This window comes from Glycine soja, chromosome 16, assembly GCF_004193775.1.
Source record: "Glycine soja cultivar W05 chromosome 16, ASM419377v2, whole genome shotgun sequence".
Lineage (NCBI taxonomy): Eukaryota > Viridiplantae > Streptophyta > Magnoliopsida > Fabales > Fabaceae > Glycine > Glycine soja.
The window spans coordinates 30,918,282-30,938,094 of NC_041017.1; the positions used below are offsets into that span (position 1 = coordinate 30,918,282).

General features: G+C 33.6%; 3 protein-coding genes across 6 annotated transcripts; 2 read left to right on the plus strand and 1 right to left on the minus strand.

Moving 5' to 3' along the window:
• Positions 1-1,479: 1,479 nt before the first annotated feature.
• On the plus strand, positions 1,480-2,803 carry LOC114390643 (extracellular ribonuclease LE-like). Its single transcript, XM_028351456.1, has 3 exons — positions 1,480-1,731; positions 2,041-2,236; positions 2,556-2,803. Exons 1-3 carry the CDS (start codon positions 1,480-1,482, stop codon positions 2,801-2,803), a joined length of 696 nt encoding a protein of 231 aa, XP_028207257.1.
• Positions 2,804-6,855: 4,052 nt separating this feature from the next.
• On the minus strand, positions 6,856-12,989 carry LOC114390960 (rhomboid-like protein 19). 4 transcript variants are annotated; one of them, XM_028351912.1, is made up of 9 exons: positions 12,904-12,989; positions 12,783-12,824; positions 12,551-12,675; positions 9,364-9,424; positions 9,084-9,250; positions 8,607-8,712; positions 8,310-8,512; positions 8,071-8,205; positions 6,856-7,244 (listed from the first exon to the last, which is right to left on the minus strand). In XM_028351912.1, exons 2-9 carry the CDS (start codon positions 12,804-12,806, stop codon positions 7,148-7,150), a joined length of 918 nt encoding a protein of 305 aa, XP_028207713.1. In that variant the 5' UTR covers positions 12,807-12,824; positions 12,904-12,989; the 3' UTR covers positions 6,856-7,147. The 4 variants fall into 4 exon arrangements, with proteins under 4 accessions (XP_028207713.1, XP_028207714.1, XP_028207712.1 ...); XM_028351913.1 differs by lacking the exons at positions 12,783-12,824; positions 12,904-12,989 and adding exons at positions 11,008-11,240; positions 11,356-11,489 and having other exon boundaries at positions 12,551-12,676; XM_028351911.1 differs by having other exon boundaries at positions 12,783-12,988.
• Positions 12,990-16,703: 3,714 nt separating this feature from the next.
• Positions 16,704-19,003, plus strand: LOC114390954 (chlorophyll a-b binding protein 6A, chloroplastic-like). The gene is made up of 4 exons (XM_028351901.1): positions 16,704-16,990; positions 17,658-17,760; positions 18,181-18,469; positions 18,652-19,003. Exons 1-4 carry the CDS (start codon positions 16,794-16,796, stop codon positions 18,801-18,803), a joined length of 741 nt encoding a protein of 246 aa, XP_028207702.1. The 5' UTR covers positions 16,704-16,793; the 3' UTR covers positions 18,804-19,003.
• The last annotated feature ends 810 nt before the right edge of the window (positions 19,004-19,813 follow it).

Sequence of the window (19,813 nt, forward strand, 5' to 3'; positions counted from 1 at the left end):
CCAGAAAAAGTGTTTGAGATTCTTTTATTATGGAATAATTGTTCCATAATACATATACAATTTTAAAACAATTATTTTGTAATAGCAAAAATTTCATTAAGAATGAGATTTTTTCTATTATGAAATAATTCTTCCATAAAAGATTTATATAATTAAATTCAAAAATTTTAGTATAATTATTTTATGAATCAATGATTGCATAAATTTTTATCGACTTAAATATATTTTTAATCTGTTTGTTTCTCTTGTTTCTTTCCATTAAATAAATAAACAATGATACTTCCTGATTTTTTTTTCTTTCTTCTCAAATCAAAAGAGCATTGCTTGATTATTAAATCATATATTCCCTGTGGAAATGATACTCTACATACTTCTTACGTGTAGGACCGGTGCACTTGCAGCAATCTTAACACTTTCCGTACCTCCAAGAGATAGTTAGACTGCATAGGGTACCAATTCACATAGTGTTAAATAGAAATCCTAAATTTATCTCTAGATTTTTTAAGGCACCCATCAAGCCTTTAGTGCCAAGCTCAATTTTAGCATTGCCTACCATCTTCAGTTAGATGATTAGAGTGGGAGGGACTATATAGTTTTTAGAGGTTATTCTTAGGACTTGCATCTTAGAGGAGAAAGGGAGTTGGGATATGTACTACTTACCTTTGATAGAGTTTTCTTACAATAACAGATCCCACTTTAGCATAATATGATACATTAATTACGATGTCTTGTATGGTAGGAAATGATATAGAAACCTGTTGTAAAATGCTATTTTTGCACTAGTGAATATTTTTTTATGCGTTTTGCACTAGCTAGTGAATATAAAATTACATTGTTGATATCCAATAATGTTATACAAATAACAGAATTCAAACATATATATCTTCTCCAAGCATTACTCTCTCTAACAATTAACAATGGAAAAAAAAGTCAAACGTTCTAAATGCATGTAATGCAAATAATACTAGTTTAATAACGTATGTTTTATTAGTAAAGTTAAAAATTTTAGATTCACTTTCTTTTTAGTTAAACACATTAAATGATTTGATTACCAAGTTGTGGATTTGAGAACCTTGGTGATCAATAATATTAGTAAATATTTTTACAAACGTTTATTGAGTCTTAAAACATGTTTTGATTCTGATAAGTCCCTGAGACTTAACTCACCTATATTTTTACCGTGAAAAAAAAATACATAAAATTCATTGAATAAAAGCTCACATAACAATTGGATTAGTGATCAATATGTTGATTATGTTATGAGTCATAAAAACACAAAATTAGTTATAATTAAAACCACTATAATTTTTTTAGGTCCCATTAATTTTATTTTTGTGTTGGTAATGTCACGTTAGTCACCAAGTAAAGTAAGAAGGGTGAGCTGTAGATTTGCATATAAGGCTTCAATATTTGGTCATCAACCACAACCCAAAGATACTGAAATTACTAAAGGCAAAAAATACAAGAAGCTAGATGATCATGAATAGCAAGTTCCTTTTGGTTTTACTACTCACGGAAATTCTTAACTGTGAAGTACAATATTTCAATGCCAACCCGTACGACTATTTAGAACTAGCCTTAAGGTGGCCAAACTCCTATTGCTTAACACATGAAGATGGTTGCATGGATATAGTGCCCCAATATTTCACTATTAGCTACTTTCGTCCCAGGAAAATGGGAGGGCCTGATCTACAATATTGTCGCACTCCAATTACTCTGTCAAATAGCATTGTTAGTATCTCTTCCACTCCCATTCATTGAGATCATAGTTATAACATTTTATGCATTTGATTTTCAAGTGTTCTTCACGGAAAATGTCCTTGAAATTTGTTAGAATAAAACATGTTTTTATATATAAATTTATCCGTAAATATTTACTTAAAATGAATTGAATTTCATGTGTTAAAATAAACTTGTGCACCTAAATTTATTTTACCATCTTAGTTTTTTCTTTATGCTTATCAAGAAGTTTATCCAAATTAAACATCGCACTTCAAATTTATATAGCTAAATAATTTGATAGTTTGTATATACATGCAGATTGAGACAAACAAATATGACCTACTTAGATTCTGGCCTGATCTGACAACTGACAATTTTATAGAGAGCAAGTTATTATGGAGGGACCAATGGAAAAAATTTGGATCCTGCTGTTATATGATGCCAGATGATTATATTGTTTATGCACTCAACAATAGAAACAGATACGATCTAAAGAGAATCTTGACAAGTGCAGGTAAATATAAAATGAAATTCAAATTCATGTTTCACACACGAAAAGTTAAGTGAAAAAGAATAGATCGAATATGGAAATTCAAATTCATGTTTCACACACGAAAAGTTAAATGAAATTCAAATTCATGTTTAAGTTGACCATGTTTTGAGCTTGAATTGTTCATGTTAAAAAAGTTAGTTTGGTATCTGGTATCCACTTGATATATAGTGAGGAATGAGTTTCATACTATGTTTATATAAAATTTATTCTTGGAAGTTTCAGTCCTAATTTAAGGAACATCCTAAATATGGGAATGTGATCCTGCTCTCATAAATGTCAGGTATTGTTGCCAATGGAAATTCATATCCAACGTATAGGATACTACAAACTTTCAAGAAAACTCTAGGTTTGAATGTGAGCATAGTTTGTGAGTCAGATAGAAGTGGCAATGTTTACCTTGCAGAGGTGCATCAATGTGTAGACATCTCGGGAACAATGCCTATAAATTGTGACAACAATGCAAAAGGATGTGACGATGACCCCATCTTTCCCTATATGGGATTTCAACCAGATAAAGATCCCAAGTAATAATACAATGCAATCGCAATCTCTTAATTGTATTGCCCCTAGAATATATAGATGCATCATATATTGTCTAGTTTTTGTATGATATTTATTGATCTAATTACATATTTAATTTTAAAAACTTATTTTAAACAAGTAATAATCCTTGAAGAACATTACAAAATGTAATAATTTTTAACACTATTTGGAACACTACTGGAATGATAGATGTAAATAAAAAAAATGTCGCTTACAAATGCTCTGCAATAAAAATTGTTAAATAAAATTAAAAGTACTTAATATAATGGAAATAAAATATATTATAAGAAAATTTATTAAATCAATGTAAAAAAATAAATGCGTACAGTGTATAAAAAATTGTTTAATTTTCAGGTATGATGTGTTGAAAAATTTAACTATTTTGTGTTATGATTATAAAAAGAGTAAGTTACATTTGCACTGTGCCTTCCCATCCCCTTCTTTTATCCGATCCCATTTTACAACGCTCATTTCAGGCAAGGGATAAGATAAAGGAGAAAATATGAAGGAAACGAAACAAAGGGAGAGAAGAAATATTACTCCACACACTAACTCACAGAGGATGGAGAAGGTTGAAGGGAGAATGGGGAGTGAAAGATAGCGGGTTTAAATTCCTTGATAACTATCATTTTTAATAAAATTAATAAATTAACATTTGTTAATAAAAAAAAAAAACTAATATGCATGGAGGAGAAAAGATAAGGCACAGAATTTGTCTCACACGTGCACTCAAACTTAATTTACTGATTTCACGAATTCATTAGTCTAGGGTGCAGTACACAAGAAGTCTTTTAATAGGAAAATTCATATTGAGAAAATAATAAATACTTAACATATAACTAAGGAAAGGTACAATAGACTATTACAACTCAGTCTCAGGCTATGCAAATAGGCAGTGAAGTGATGTTCTTATCATTGAAGCAAGAAAAATGGTGCAGTGACAGTATAGCATATTACTACTAATTATTAGTGATGTTTCGCCGTTCAATCTCTTAATCTTGAAGAATATTGCTGAGTCAAAAAAATATAGTAGCACAACTTTCATTTGCCAAGCTTGTTGATAAATTTGATGCACAATATCAAGCCATCGCAAATAATCAATTTTAAATCATCTCATGTCAATTTTGTGTATAAATACATACTATCTTTCTTTGCAATGCTAATAACAAATGTTGCATATAAATGTGGTGTCAATGTATAAAGTCTCCTATTCTGTGGGACTTTCATTATAAGAAAGATTCTCTATGGATTCGGTGGGTTCATCATTACTATTTTAGAGAGAGCGATATGTGGAATTACAATACTTCTTCATCAGATTCAGTTTTGATAAATAAAATCATTTAAATAAAGAACTTTATTATCTTCAATCTTGGAGCATCAATACTTGTTAGCAAAGTCTATGATTACATTAGAGGTGTTAAGCCTACTGTTAGTAGATGTTCTGTTATATGAAGCCCAGCCATCTCCCCTAAGATGTCTTTCATTTTATGACTTGTTAAAAGGAACCGACTGCTTACTCTTGACAAAACTACTTTTTTGAACAAGAGTTTCCTCTATCCTTTATGTTCAAATGAAGCTGAGTCAAATGCTCATTTGTTCTTTTCTTGCAGGAAATATCTCCAAGTTTGGACTCACATTCGTGATTTGGCTCCTTTCCACAAACGTTTCACTTATTTGTAGCGCATTACTGACTCTTTAATTAGGAGCAGATCCACATCAGGTGTTCAAGGAAAATTTCGTTGTCTGACTATAACAATTACAGACTACTGCATCTGGCTGTCTAGGAACAAGCTGATTTTTGAAGATTATCAATTTTCTGTAATAGAGGTTATTAGTAAGATTAAGTTTCTTATGTATAGACAAGCGCACCTATTGCATTTGTTTTAACATCTTGATATAGACCTTCAATTTTCTCTAGCTGCGGGGTATGTCCTGTTTATTTTTTGTATCATTTTGGATTTAATATAATTTATATTTTTCCCAAAAAAAAACATTGACACCACATAAGTAATATTTTTTTGGTTCATATTAAACAAAAAAAGTCTAAATCTAAACCAAATCAATCCAATTAAACTTAATTGATTTTGTTCCTCTTAATTATTTTTTTAGTCATTTACATTAAGAGGTGTATTTTTTCAGTCTCCCAAATAAAAATTTGCATCTTTCGGCCTCTGAAATTCAAAAAACATTTTTTTAGTCTATTCCTTTAAATGAAAATTGTATTTTATTTTAGTCCCTCAAACTTTGGCAAACAGACTAAAAATAACATTTTTTATTTTGAGTCTAGAAACTACAAATTTTTATTTGATAGTTAAAAAAACATGTAGCGGAAGTTGATCCATGTAGCCGACCCCACCTAGTGGGATAAGGCGTAGTTGTTGTTGTTGTTGGTTAAAAAAGCATACCTCTTAATTTGAGAAACTAAAAATAATTAATAAGCTTATTCAGTTTAACATGGTGGGTTAACTCAATCCATTCTTAACTTAATTTTGAGGTCTAAAAGTTTGCAAGACTTTTTTTTTTTCAAAAAAAGCTTATAGAAAATGGATTAAAAACAGACCACCAATGTCACAAGGGACTAAAAACAGACCACCAAATTTGAGGGACTAAACACCCAAGGCCGCCAGTGTCACAACCAAAGAAATTGCTTACGAATTCATGAGTGGCCAAAAATTTATTTTAAGTGGATACACTAGGTCTTCTACCACAATAGTTTAATAAGATTTGCCAAAAAATGTCATCAACCTTAGCATTTTCACTATTTTATCACGATAACCAAATATGACATACGATAGTTTCCACAATCATTATTAACTTTCATTTACCACTGAACCATGGATTCCACAAGAGGTTGGTTGTTTTGTCATATTATAATTCAGTTGAGGCGTAGTAAAAATCTTCACTATCATCATTTGGGAGCACAAAATGTATTGTGCAGCAAATATCCGATTATGCAAGGATTCGGTAGGCCGTAGTGAAATTAAACTAAAGCATAACATTAAAATAGGTAGAAAAAATCTTGCACCCTACAATACACTTCAGGGGTAGATGTGTATGATTCCACTTCTTGCACAACCCAAAGCTGCCAATATTCAAAACGTTGGGGCAGCTATATCTTCAAGCTCAAGAACTTGGATGGACATCTAATGGTATGCTAATTGCCTTGTCCATGCAATTGCATGATAAAGTTTGTCTTTATACAGGGGACAACAACTACAAAACTCTTTAGATTCTGATGGAGTAAACTTTTGCATCATAAAAGTGAGTAAAAATGGACCATTAGATCATTTTATTTTCAAAATCAACGGTTTATATATTTTTTAATTTTTCATTTTTTTTCTTTTTCATTTTTGTATCTTCTTTCTAAAATTAACCCTCTCCCTCTCTAATGTTATTTGTCCACTACCTCTTCCCAATCCTAACAATCAAACCCGTATCGCCACCACACCTCTATCAAACTCGCGCCACAAGGCGGTGGTGCTGTTGTCACCACTATGATGATCTACCTTTGTTGTTAATGGGAATATAAGATGGAGAACAAGAGAGGGAAGGAGAACGATCTATGGCGGAATAGCCTTGAACTTCTCTCTCTTCTTCCCTTCGTCCTCTACTTTCATCGCATCAAAGCTCTACCATCTCCACCATCCCTGACGACAAACACTTCATCATACCTGACAGCCACAACACCACCTCCAAAGCTGCTCTGTCGCGAGTCCTGACTGTGGTCCCTCGCATAGTGGCACACTCACTCTCATGCAAAGAGTGTGATTTTGATGGCGACGAAGTACATGGGTATGGTGGCGATATCTAGAAAGAGAGGGATTCGGGAACCGTGACAAAGATGTGGGCCTTGGTCTTCAAATGTCGAGTCTTTCTCTTCTTCTCTTCATTGTTTCTGATGGGACAAAATGGTGGGATAGCGGAGAAGGTAAGGGGTTTGAGGTAGATGAAAGAGAAGAGGGAAAAGAGGAGTAAAATTGATAAAGAGAAAAAAATAAATAAAAAATAAAATAAAATGTGAAGAAAAACACGAACCCTTAATTTTAAAATAAGTTGATCTAACGGTTTAAATTTTCACTTTCGTACGCACGGTAGACTCCGTCTTAGATTCTATATATTTGGGTAAAGTACACAAGAAAGTCAATTATATTTATCTGACAAAAGAAAGAGAAACCTTTGGTTTTGTAAAGATCATAGTCCATGGCAAAACTCAATAAAATCTTCCTTGACCTAAACAAAAAATTTCTAATTACTGTACGACCTCTGAAAATATCACTCCTAATAGTTTCATATTGGCTGAACTGATCCAAATTTACAAAATCTGAGGAATTACACATTTTCCTCAGCCTCTCTTTGCAACTCACGTCGTGCAGCAGCCAACCTCTCTGCAGCCAATCGTTCTTCCAGTGCTCGAGCACCTCTTTCTCTGCATGAACAGTACCAATTGCCATGGCAAGTTATTTTATGCAGTACAATAATTACAAGAATGATGCAACAGTTGTTATTGCTGTTAATAAAATGTGAAAATAATGCCAAAAAAAAAAAAGGAAATGAAGACAAGGAATTTGAACCACTCCCCCCCCCAAAAAAAAAAAAAAAGTTCTGCTTAATGGAATAGTAGTATGATGTTTTATCAAAATAATAAACAAAATAAAATATCTTGATGAAATAATATGATTGCTTTAGTTAGTGTTGCAATAGCACATGGAAAATTTCATAGCATGCTTCTTGAGTTGATGAACACCTAACAAAATCAGTTACATATCCAGATTCTAGTACAACTTTGACCTTACTAGTTTTTCAAACCAAAAGAAAAGGTATGTGTTTTAGCCACTATGATAAGGAGTTGAAGTATTAATAGACAGAAGCCAGGCTTTTGATTCTAATTCCTTTCCTTCTATAAGATTATTTGCTTTTTTATGGCTAGCAGAAAGATAACATGACAACTAGAAATTTGAGAATAAAAAGCAATTTTACTTTTAGATAAAATAAAACAAGAAAAAGAAAGGCAAGACAAAATATGCACTCAGAACATTTATAAACAACTTATCTGTTCTTTGTTTGAGCTGAATAATTTATCTAAAAGAAAGCCAATAAAGCAACCAAATATGCAAAAATAGATTGGACACTTGCACCTCTCTACTGTTTATTTATTTGATTTTTCCACATGACATGCTCCACAGAAGCAATTTCTACTTGACAATAATATACAGGTGACCCAATTAAAATTAACAACGGCTATGTAGAATTACCTTCTCCTGGATGCCTCAATTGAGTCTGAACCTGGTAAAGGCTCATTTTCCAGACTGTAGCCATCATCATTAGAAGCATCATATCTTCCACAGAGCATTCGATGAAATATTGAAGCGATAGGGTCAATGACCGGTCTACAAGGCAGCAAAAACATAAAAAATAAGAGTTTCTTAAAATCTAGAAAGCCAATACTGCAACTAGTCACTTATTTTTGCTGCAAACTAAAAGCTGAAATTACCTTAAAAATTCTGGAAAAAATGTGGAGAAAGCAAAATCTTCACTCAGGTCACCTCTATGTTTAGTTTCTGGTTTCCTCTGCCAGTATCTAAGATAAATCCAGCTTATATACGTGCCAGATATAATGGTTGGAAGATATGCTGTAGCCTCTAGCGTCCAGAAGCTAATAGCAATGGAAAGCAATACAGTGATAGATGGCAACCACTGAAGAGATGTAAGTGGTAAAAAATTTAGGGCATTTGCATAAACCTATTGTCGCTGATAAGTGACAAATTAGAAGAGGATAAGAGTATCAAACCTTTGTTTTTATCTTAATGAAAGGAAGCTCTTGATCTGGTATAATTTGCTTGACGCCAACCAAGAAACCAGATACAACTCCATGAAATCCAGAAAGTGGCATGTAACTAGAACATTCCACAAGAGTATTAAGATCAAAAGAATATTTGTTCAAGGTGGATATAGAAAATTGAATGCCTCTTAAGATTTAACAGATAGCCTAGAAAACAAGTAACTTGGAAGTCTGGGGGACCAACAAAACAGAACTTCTGTTCCATTGTTTTCTAAATGTTAGAGCCAAAAGAGCACAAGTAATAAAACTTCAAATGGGCCTCCATTTAGCTTTTAATTTTAAAATTTTAAAAATGGAGAGCCAAAATGTAGCACAAGGTGTGGGAAAGGGAGAAGTATAATACTCTGAAAGAAAAATAAGACAAAACATCATGATCAGCAGAAAGAAAATATCATCTCAGATTGTAACGGATTTTTATATACTTACAGGTAAGTCTCCAGCCTTGTAATGTAGTAAAAAGCAATAGCAGTGATGAATAAACATACTGAAGTTAGAAGATTAACCACAAAGATGAATTTAAAGAATTCCCTGGAGCCCCATATTGGTTCAAGCAGCTTCCCAATAAACAGGAGACTTAATGTGCTGACCACTACCTATAAAATTGTACAAACCATGTTAATTGTGAAGTTTTCTTATAAGCAAGATTTACAACTCTGGTAATACAATGAAATATGAATAGTGAGTTCAAAAAACAGCATGTGCATACCCCATATATAGATTGTTCAACATAACCAGCTGTGATGAGATTCCAGGCAAATGGGATTGTCCTGCAAAATGAACAGAACAGGAAAATAAGTTCTAAAAAGAAATTTGAAATATTCACAGTGTGGTAACCTACATAATCACACTTATATGGAGAACCCAACAAGCACAGTAGTAAAAAGAATGAGCTTTGTATTGATTCAGTTATATATAAACTAACATAATCTAGCAAAACCTAAATTTGATGTCTTTGTGGTCTGCAAAACAACTCTTTTCCTAAAAACTAGGAAATCATGTTAGCAAGTAGATATTATAATTTTTAAAACTTTACTTGATTACTTCAATCTACATGTATAACAAAATAGGGAAAATGTTTTTATTACTGAACAGTTATTAGAAGTTTCAAAACTCTTCTGTCTATTGTAGGTGTCACAATTCTAATTTATATTAGAACCCCTAAGGATAGTAGATAAAATGATTTTTAACCTCATTTAAAGTGATATAGAGGGAAACCACGAAGGACACTGGAAGAAACTGTAAAAGGGGATCTCATGGTGAATAATATCCTTGAAAATTTGGTTATTAATCAAGCCCAAATATATCATGGGATCCATATAGCAAACCTCACTTAGAGAGATAAGGCTGTTGTAGTTGTTGTAGCATTTCTCTTATATGTATTTTTCTTTAATCTGTCCAACCTATTATCAAAAGGGAAAATGAAAGTTCTTATCAAGACTAACTTCTAAAACTGACTTAGTTGTTGTGATCCATATAACTCTTTAGCTTCTACACATTCAAATTTATAAATCTCAAAAAGTATTTCTATACACACCGAATGAAAGTTTTCAGTTCGTTCTATCTGTTCATTATATTGGCTAAGTTGAGAAGAGTGATCAGCAAATCTTCTCAACTACATCCTGTATCAGATAACTCTTCTCAACTATATTATGTATTTGTGAACTCAAGAGTGGTTAGAGAAAGGAACAATTCAACCCTCTCTTCTTGTGCACTTGCCAACTTCAATAGTTTCACTTTGTCACTATGTGATGAGGCATTATTTTACTCCATCTGTCCCTTTTATAAGACCCATTTCAGAAAATTTGTTTGTCCCTATTTATATAACCATTTCTAATTGTACGTTGCATTAATTATTTTTTTTCCTAAAGTACCCTTAATTAATTAACAAATTTTTCAGCCAAGGAAATAATAAATGCTGGAAATTAATGAAATAAACACTTTCTCTCTCTTATTAGGATTGGAGAAGATAAGTAACAATTAGGTGAGAAACAATTAAGATGAAAGAGAGAGATGATTAATTTCAAAAAAAATAAGGGTAAATTTGGAAGAAAATTACAAATTATTGACAAATTTAATGTCACTAACTAAATTAATCAATTTTCCTAAAGGGTGTGAATTAGTTGAAAGGGTCTTATAAAAAGGAACAGCAGGAGTAGTACTTTTCCTATTGGCATTTGCAATAACAAAATGAAAAGAACAACTTCCCCAAGGACCCTTGATTTCACATTCTTCAATCAACATTTAGTGGCAAGTAGTAACTGTAATAACATAAGTACTCACTGAAAAAGCAGCATAAACAAGCTAAACAAAGGACTAAAATATATACTCAAGCAGTCAAGCCCATACTAACTTAGTAACATTAGTTTGCCTTAATGACTTAATGTTACATATCCTAGCACCAATCTTTCCCATTCAATTACAAACTTGGGGTGCGTGATTGATGATGCCATAAAGCCCATTGGATGGTCAAGATCCTCCATCAGCTAATGCAAGTCTCCATAGACGAGCCTCATGAAGCCAAGGCCCGCTGTGCTGCTGCTGCCCCCATCCTTGATAATTAGCATTAGCAAGCCCCCTCCATACCTAACAAGATGGTGATAATAATGAGGATAAAAAAGAACCCTGATAGCCAAGCTATCACAAGTACGTTTTGGACTTGTGGATATTGTGCTCTAATATCTTATATTTTAAGCCATACCTATTGTTCAAACAACTTGAACAAGCTCAACCACAGGCTCACAAAACTTAAGCCCTAGCTATTTTATATATTCTTAATCCTCCACTGAAATGCCAGATGTCCTCATCAAGCCCAGCTTACCCCTAGGATCCTTCCTAAGGAGATTTATAGTGAAACTAAAGTCAGTACCCATGCAATTGAGAGTTAGCTGGACATCAATTCAAAAATGCCTATCATCACCAACAAGCCATTTTGGAGGGGGAAAAAAGTTAACAGCATGGTGATTTGGCTGGACACTTTCATTATATCTATAGACAAGAAATCACAAGCAAAATCCACCACAGTACTGTCATTAGACTCGTAATGTTACATAATAACTCCTAGCAAAATTTACCCTAAAAAAGGTTATGTACTTGTTATCATTTATGACAAGTAAAGCAGCCACGATTTAAGGAATTTGATTGGGTGCACCCAAATCTTGGCACAAGTTAAATGCAACATATACCTTTTATACCTAATACCAAGGTTTTAAATTGTGGTAATGGTGAGGATTACATCGCAGTTCTTGACATTGTGGGAAATTGTGAACAAATGTGACTGCGATGGCAGTTGTGACACGGTTGCAAAGAGTTCAAAAACCTGATGTTGTTGCTGAAATCTCAGTTGCAAACCATTTTTCAAAACCATGCCTAATACCGTACAATTGTCACATACTTCCATTGACAGATGAGAGGTTTAAGCTGATCTCTGCTAGGTGACATGATGGGTGATTTGAGTTCAACTCATCCTTTCCGCTGTTTTGCTATTGTAAAAATGTCAGCCGCTACCTTCTTTTAATGTTTTAGTTTAATCTGTCCTCAAAAACTCAAGTAATTTGTATTAGGAGTCATTAGCTTGTAACTTTAGCTCAAGTTATGATCGGTCAATTATATGCAATAATCATCTCTTAGCGGTTCCAATTTTAGTTTAATTATACCTTAATCAATGTCATTTTACATGCGTATACAAATCTGGAATTCAGGTAGGATCTCACAATCATCATCACAATCATGCAGTTTTAAGCGTATCCCCCCTCGATCCTCCACCACACAACCAGAAACTAGGGACTATTGGAGTCACAGATGATTGGTAAAGTAAATAATCATAAATCATATTTACACATTTTAATTATGCATAGTGGAACATGCGATTCATTTTACAAGTTAGGGCACGGTACCTGGCGGGAATAAGAGCAAGGTAGTTAACAGCTGAAGGGAAAAACTGAACCGCAATGTGACCGCAAACAAGCACCACCGCAAGGCCCTTGCATAACCGAGTGAACCCAGAGAAGAGGCCCGTGCCCTGAAACCATAAATTAATCAAAATAAAGAAAATTGAAATGAGGAAGCTTCGAAATTTGGACAAGTTTATAGAATTAGAATCGGAATGAAGAAGCAGTAAAGTGTTACCCCTGAAAGCGCTGGCGTGCTCATGGACTCGGCGTTGATCCCAATCTCAAGAGGATCGGATCTGATTATGGGTTTTGTTAAAACAACAAACAAATAAAAATGGGCGAAGAAAGTGAGCTCCTGAAATGGTAGAAGATGAGGATCTGATCTTCAGAGACCCACTTTACACTAACAGTGATGATCCAAATTAAATACTACTGTTTTTTATTTTAAGAAAAATGTTCTTTTTATTTAAATTTATAAGTAATTAAAGGTGTGAAATGTTTTCAATTAGAATTTATTTTAAAAATTGAGAGGTTCTCTACCAAAAAATATTCTATATTTTTGGTAGAAAAGCTCTCAAAAACTTCCTAACAGGAACTGGGTTGAAAATAAAGTTTAGAAATAACATCAAGGGTGTTTTTGTCATTCTCAGTCATGAGGTCAGACAAGGGTGTTTTTGTAAAAATGGTAATTGATTTGGTCCATTAATTATTTTCGAAATTTAATTCGGTCCTCTAGTGGTTAAACGGTTGAATTGGTTATAATTTTTTAAAACGATCCAATCAACTGTTTAAGTAATTTTTACAAATTGACCCCCAATAAGTAATTTTTACAAATTGACCCCCACTCCTCGCCACTCTCACCAGGTTCCACCGTGGAAGTGAGCATCGACGACGATGGCTTCTACGGGTCGTAGTTTTCTGCCACCATTGTTAGTTGCGTGACCATCGTCTGGTTTTTTGTCAAGTACCTCAACCTCATGGCTTGCGAGAAGTTGTCAATCTTCACCAGCTTCGGACACTGCCCCCGCCGGAGAAACATCAAGAATTCAAGTTCCGCGATAAGGTGGGTGCATTTCACAACGACAGCTTGTGGGAGGGTCACATCACTCAAAAATTAGGGAATGGAAGGTTTTGTGTGTATTTCCCGGTCTCGGAGGAGAACATGGTGTTTTCCAAGAACAAACTCAGGACTCACTACAAGTGGATCAATCACAATTGGGTTCTCCCAATCACAAATCACAAGGTATTTCATATGCTAAGTTTTTTTTTTCTTTTGTAAAAGATAGTAATCAATTTTTAAAATATAAGGAGGATATAGCTCACTTGATTAAGCAGGTTGTTGAAAACTCTTGAGATAAAAAAAATAATTTGTTGAAAATTGTATTAATATAATAATGTTTGTATGATCAAAAGCTAGTATGTTAGTGAAATTTCTTAGGCTCAGGTATGGGTGAGAGGTAAAGAAACAGAATGCAAGAGATAGAGGCGAGACAAGAGGGACATGATCAGTGAGTTGCCAGACGGCATTCTGATGCATTTAATGAGTTTCATGGACACAAGACTGTTGTTCAAATTTGTGTTTTGTTTAAACGATGGAAAGAGTGTTCCTCGCTTAGTTGCAAGTGCATGAAGAATTTTAAGAAATTTGTGTCTTGAGTTTTGTTTAGTGGAGATCACTCTTGTTCCCTACTTAGTGTTGATATTATGAGTTGGATTGAATCTGAAGCTCTAGACGTGTTCATCGAGTATGTTATGTTACACAATGTCCAGCAGTTGACAATGCATATAGGTTTAAGCAGCAGACCCAATTTGGATTCCCTCCCTTTGGTCTTTTGCAGTAAGTCTTTGGCATCCCTTCAGCTTTCCGGTGTGCATGACTCCTCTTCTAGAATAGTACTTCCTAAATCTCTGCACTTGCATGCATTGACAATTCTACATCTTGAATGTGTCTATTTTACATCAATTGACAATGACTGTGCTGAGCCCTTTTCAAACTGCCCCGTGTTAAATACTTTATTCATTTGAAATTGTGAAATGCATAACAATGCAAAAGTTTGTATATGGTATTGGTACGAAGTAATTTCTACCGGAAGCAATGATTAATCTTTGTCAAAAACAATAAGCACACGCAAGATAGGTATTTCCCTTACAACACGATTTATTTCATACCCAAGAATCAGCCAAGAATCAAACCTTGAACCACTTAGTTATGGAACACAAATGGTTATGACTTGTGTCAACCGTTGTTGGTCGTTCTCCATATACCTAATTCTACCCTTTCCTGTTTGAAATTAACCACTTACATCAATTTTCTTACTATTTAGTAAATTGTGCTTTCTACACCAAATCTTAGTTCTTTCCTTATCAAGGGTTTTGCTTGTCACCAACTTTCTTCCTCGTGCAATCTTTCTTTTCTTGGACCAGTGAGTATTTGTTTGTGTTTTATCTCTATTTCAACCTTCACAAGATGGCTGCAAGTGCTTGCCAATGTTAAGATATTGACGCTAACTTGGGATACCCTTCGAATGATACTATATGTAAGTTATTTTAGCATGTATTTGTCTCTTCACTTTTTAATGCTCATAACATGTCTGCATTCTATATGCCAAATTTTTTGTCAATAGTCAGTCTTGCATTTCAAAATATCCATTTAAATATGTATTCTAATATTGTAGGATCTCTCATATCCCAATTCAATGATGCTTCAATCCCGTGCTTTTTTAGATTGGAGTCGTTGAAAGTGAAAAATCAATTACGCCAACTATCTGATGGGGACATAAACAAAGTAATGGAGTACTTGCTTCAAAATTCTCCAAAGGCCAGAGTTGATATCATAAGTGCTTAAAGGGATATCCATCCTTAACTCATTAATTACGCTATATTGTAAGTATCTTGATTATAAGGTCTTGTTTATAAGGCTTGTTACAGTTTTTTTTTTCTTGACTTTAACAAACGAAAAATTTTAAATTTAAGAAAGTGTCACCGTTGACAACTGTGTCGCTGAAACATACGGACCTTTTATTCTTTTGTTGTTGGAAAAGGATAGTAAGATTTATCAATAACAAGGTCCCCTTTGCCAGAATTAGCAGCTCTTGTGTGTGTGTGATTTCAATCTTATGCCAAAAGCTCAATTGCCTCAGCGTATTCGAGAGTCATGGAATTCCCTTGTTTACGTCATATAAGAGGAAGGGACCTTTGGCTCCTGGTCATGGAGATGGTCTAAGTGTTCGGAATAATACTTCAACGCCTTTGAGATTTTTGTTCATGGGAGGAGAGTCACTTTTTTGTGATTAGCACAATATGAGATTGAGAAAACTATTCAAAATCTTGGCCAACTCAAAAACGGGTTTGCAACGGGCAAACATTGACGATCTTATAAATTTGGAAATAAAAATAATGTTTGAACTTTGAAGTTCCTTTTCTTTTGGGTATTTTACGGATTTCATTTTATATATTAACAAATAATTTTTTCTTAATATTTATTATATAATTGGGTTTTTCTTTTTATTCTTGTGCTATTATAAAAATTCCTTTGATAACTCTATGTTAATTACATCTTTCTTAATTTTTAAATTAAATGTTTTGTTAATGTCAATTGTTAACATCTTCCTTTACAAGTTTTATTTATTGGGAAATTTTTTTATTAAAAAAATATAATACTGCACTCCTTTGTAATTTTTAATGGAACTCTAATAATAATTTTTTATTTATTAATTTATTTAATCAATATACTAAAAACATGATTATTAAATAGTAATATCCATCCTACCCACCCACTTACATTCTTTTATTTTTTTATTTTTATATCATCACATCAGTTATTATTCTTTTTTTTTTCTCTATTTCTCAATTCTATTAATCCTAATCCACCGAAAATGAGGGATTAACATTACTCTTAATTATTTGACTTTAAGTCACCTACCATTCACAGAAACAATTCTACTTTCCACCACAGACAATCTTAATCTTATTGATTTTTTGAAGATCTGACATGTAACCTCCACCACACACAAACCTCCCTAATATCCGCAAGTGGTTCCACTTCATCAATCAAATTGGATGGACAAATATCAACGTGGACCAATAACAAGTCACAGGCTAACATCATCACCCAATGGCAATCCACTTTTGGATTTGCCTATATCCACACCACTCTCCTATATTCTCTTGTGTTGTTGAGATTCTAAAAATTGCCAGTTACATTCCCTTCACATGATTCTCACAAACAACTCTTGAGAAAGAAAGAATGGCTGCCAACACATTGATGAGTTCTGCCATCTCAGCCTTCCCATCTCTCCTTTCCTCCTCAAAATCCAGATTTGCCGCAGCAGTTCCTCTTTCCAGCTTTGTTGTCACCAATGCCTCTTCTTCTCGCTTTTCCATGAGTGCTGACTGGATGCCTGGCCAGCCTAGACCCCCCTACCTTGATGGTTCAGCACCTGGGTATGCTTCAATTTCCCTTCTTTTGTTTAGTGCAACAAGTTTTTTTTTTTTATCGCCATACATTAGTTGGTTGGTTTTGTTAAAAATGTCACATGTAGGGATTCGAATCTGTCACCTTTCTCTTCTTTTCTTTTCCCTTTTTCCTTTTTTCAACCAGTGAACCAATCTTATATCTATTGTTTAGTACAATAATGTTTCAACATGTTTTCGGTTCTTCAAATTATGATTCTAAAGAAGAACTTTGCATGTTATGTACAATGAAGGAAACTTATGTTTTCACATACTCGTCTTTTGGATAATTATGTTATTGTTATGAAATATGTCAGTTTTACTTATTAATCTCTGCAAGAAAACTTGACTAGCCACATTTAGTGGTAAGTGACTAATCTAAACTATATAATCTACTCAACAACTTATTCCTGATTAAAGTTCATATATCTTTTAATCTTTACAAATTAAAGCTGGTATGGTTTTAGTTTCTAGTGAAAGATTAAAAGTACAATGTTTTTTATTAAATGTAAAAAATTGAAAATAGAAAATATAAATAAATAGAGATTGGAACCGAAAAAAAAATCACTTTGTTGGCATATTTTAGTGATTTTGAATGGTTTGGTGGGTTTTGGTGTGATGGTGATTTATGCATGCACGTTTTGCTCTTATGTTTCAGTGACTTTGGATTCGACCCTCTTCGTCTTGGTGAAGTACCAGAGAATCTTGAGAGGTTCAAAGAGTCAGAACTCATTCACTGCAGATGGGCCATGCTTGCTGTTGTAAGTGTCTCTTTAAAAAACAGCGGTTTCCTTTTTAGTCTTTGTAAAATTGTAAGATGCTAGCAGAAACATGCATTTAGGATAGTAAACATTCCATGAATCATTTAATCAGAAACTATTATATAAAATAAATTTGTCCACTCTTATAATTACTATCTTACACAAGTAATATGAAGGATGTTTTATCATATAATTAATTGAAAATATAATTTTTTTTACACTAATACTGCATACTCATGAACCTCGATTTGATAGTTTATTGCAATTATTTTATTTTAGAAAAAAGTGTTAAATAACACATTACCAACGTCATATGTTAAGATCTAATTTTATTTCACTTGAAAAAGTGTGGTATCAGACATTGTCCCCAATATTAAAAAATAAAAGCTCTAATATGCTGAAATTACTTATATTTTGCAGCCAGGGATTTTGGTTCCAGAGGCATTGGGCTTAGGCAACTGGGTAAAGGCTCAGGAATGGGCTGCAGTTCCTGGTGGCCAAGCAACCTACCTAGGCAGCCCAGTTCCATGGGGCACCCTACCCACCATTCTGGCCATTGAATTCCTTGCTATTTCCTTCGTGGAGCACCAAAGGAGCATGGAGAAGGACCCTGAAAAGAAGAAATACCCTGGTGGTGCTTTTGATCCTTTGGGATACTCTAAGGACCCTAAAACATTCCACGAATACAAAGTCAAAGAAATTAAAAATGGTAAGAACTCCTCAGCCATAACATCTATTTTTTTTATCAGTAAGAATCGAACTCAGATACTGAGAGATTTATAATAATTCGCACACTCTATTTAACCAATTGAGCTAGAAAATGGATGTACTACTAACATTTGTTTGTTGTATAGAAAATTGACAACATTTTGTTATTTGTTCAATGTTTAGGACGTCTTGCTTTGTTGGCTTTTGTGGGATTCTGTGTTCAACAATCAGCTTATCCCGGCACTGGACCTTTGGAGAACTTGGCTGCTCACTTGGCTGATCCATGGCACAACAACATTGGAAACGTCATTATTCCACAATCGATTTTGCCTTGAAAAAAAATATATATTTGTTTCAATAGCTACCTGTATAACTCCGTGTAACAATTTGTAATGAATCGGATCGATCTTGCTACGTTGGTATCGCTGTGCTGTAATTAAACTTTGAATTCAAACTCATAGATACTCTGGCAACTAGTTGGTATGAAAGAGAGGCTTGAAGCAAACTTCCAAGTCCAAGTTTAAAATTTGCATTACATGACTAAATCCATATATCATGATGAATAAAGCATGTTTTGGACCAACTGCAGCCTACAAATTAAGTACCAACTTCTGTGAATGCTTCCTAAAGTATTAGGCATGCGGTGTGTTCCAGCAAAATGTTTTACATTGGTTCCTAAATCCTAATCATCTAACGACTTTCCAACAACATTGTGTTTTGTTAAAACTGCTTTTCCTGCCAAATAATAAGTCAGCTAAACCTATACAAATTCAGCATTAGGAAATGCATATTTGTTCCAGTCAATGAAAGGGAGTCAAGTGGTGAAAATTAGAGAGAATATGATGCATTGGACTGCCAAGCTGCCGCAGCTGCATTGTTGCTTATGTTGATATGAATAGTCTTGCAAAAACATTTCACTAAGCCTGGAGAAGTCTAACATAGACCTATTTGGGTAAACTTTAGAAGCACTTCTGAGAAGTAGATAAAAAGAAAGTAATGATATGAGTTTCTCCATGAACTAAAATGAATTCTCCATTAACTAATCATTAGCTAATTTACAAAAACTCTCTCATATAACTTCTCTAAAAGATGAAAAGATATTTACAAATTAACTAATGATTTACTAATGGAAAACTCATTTTAGCTTATAAAAAAACTCATTTCATTTCTTTTTTCTTATTTTTTTCACCTAGAAGTGCTTCTAGAGATGTCGCCCAAACAGGCACAGGCCCCATGTATTCTTCTGTTATTCAAAAATTAGGTTTTACCATGTATTTTTCTTTTATTCAAAAAGTAGGTTTTGCCCGTGCACTGTACTCTTTTATATGCTACCTATGTTGCTATT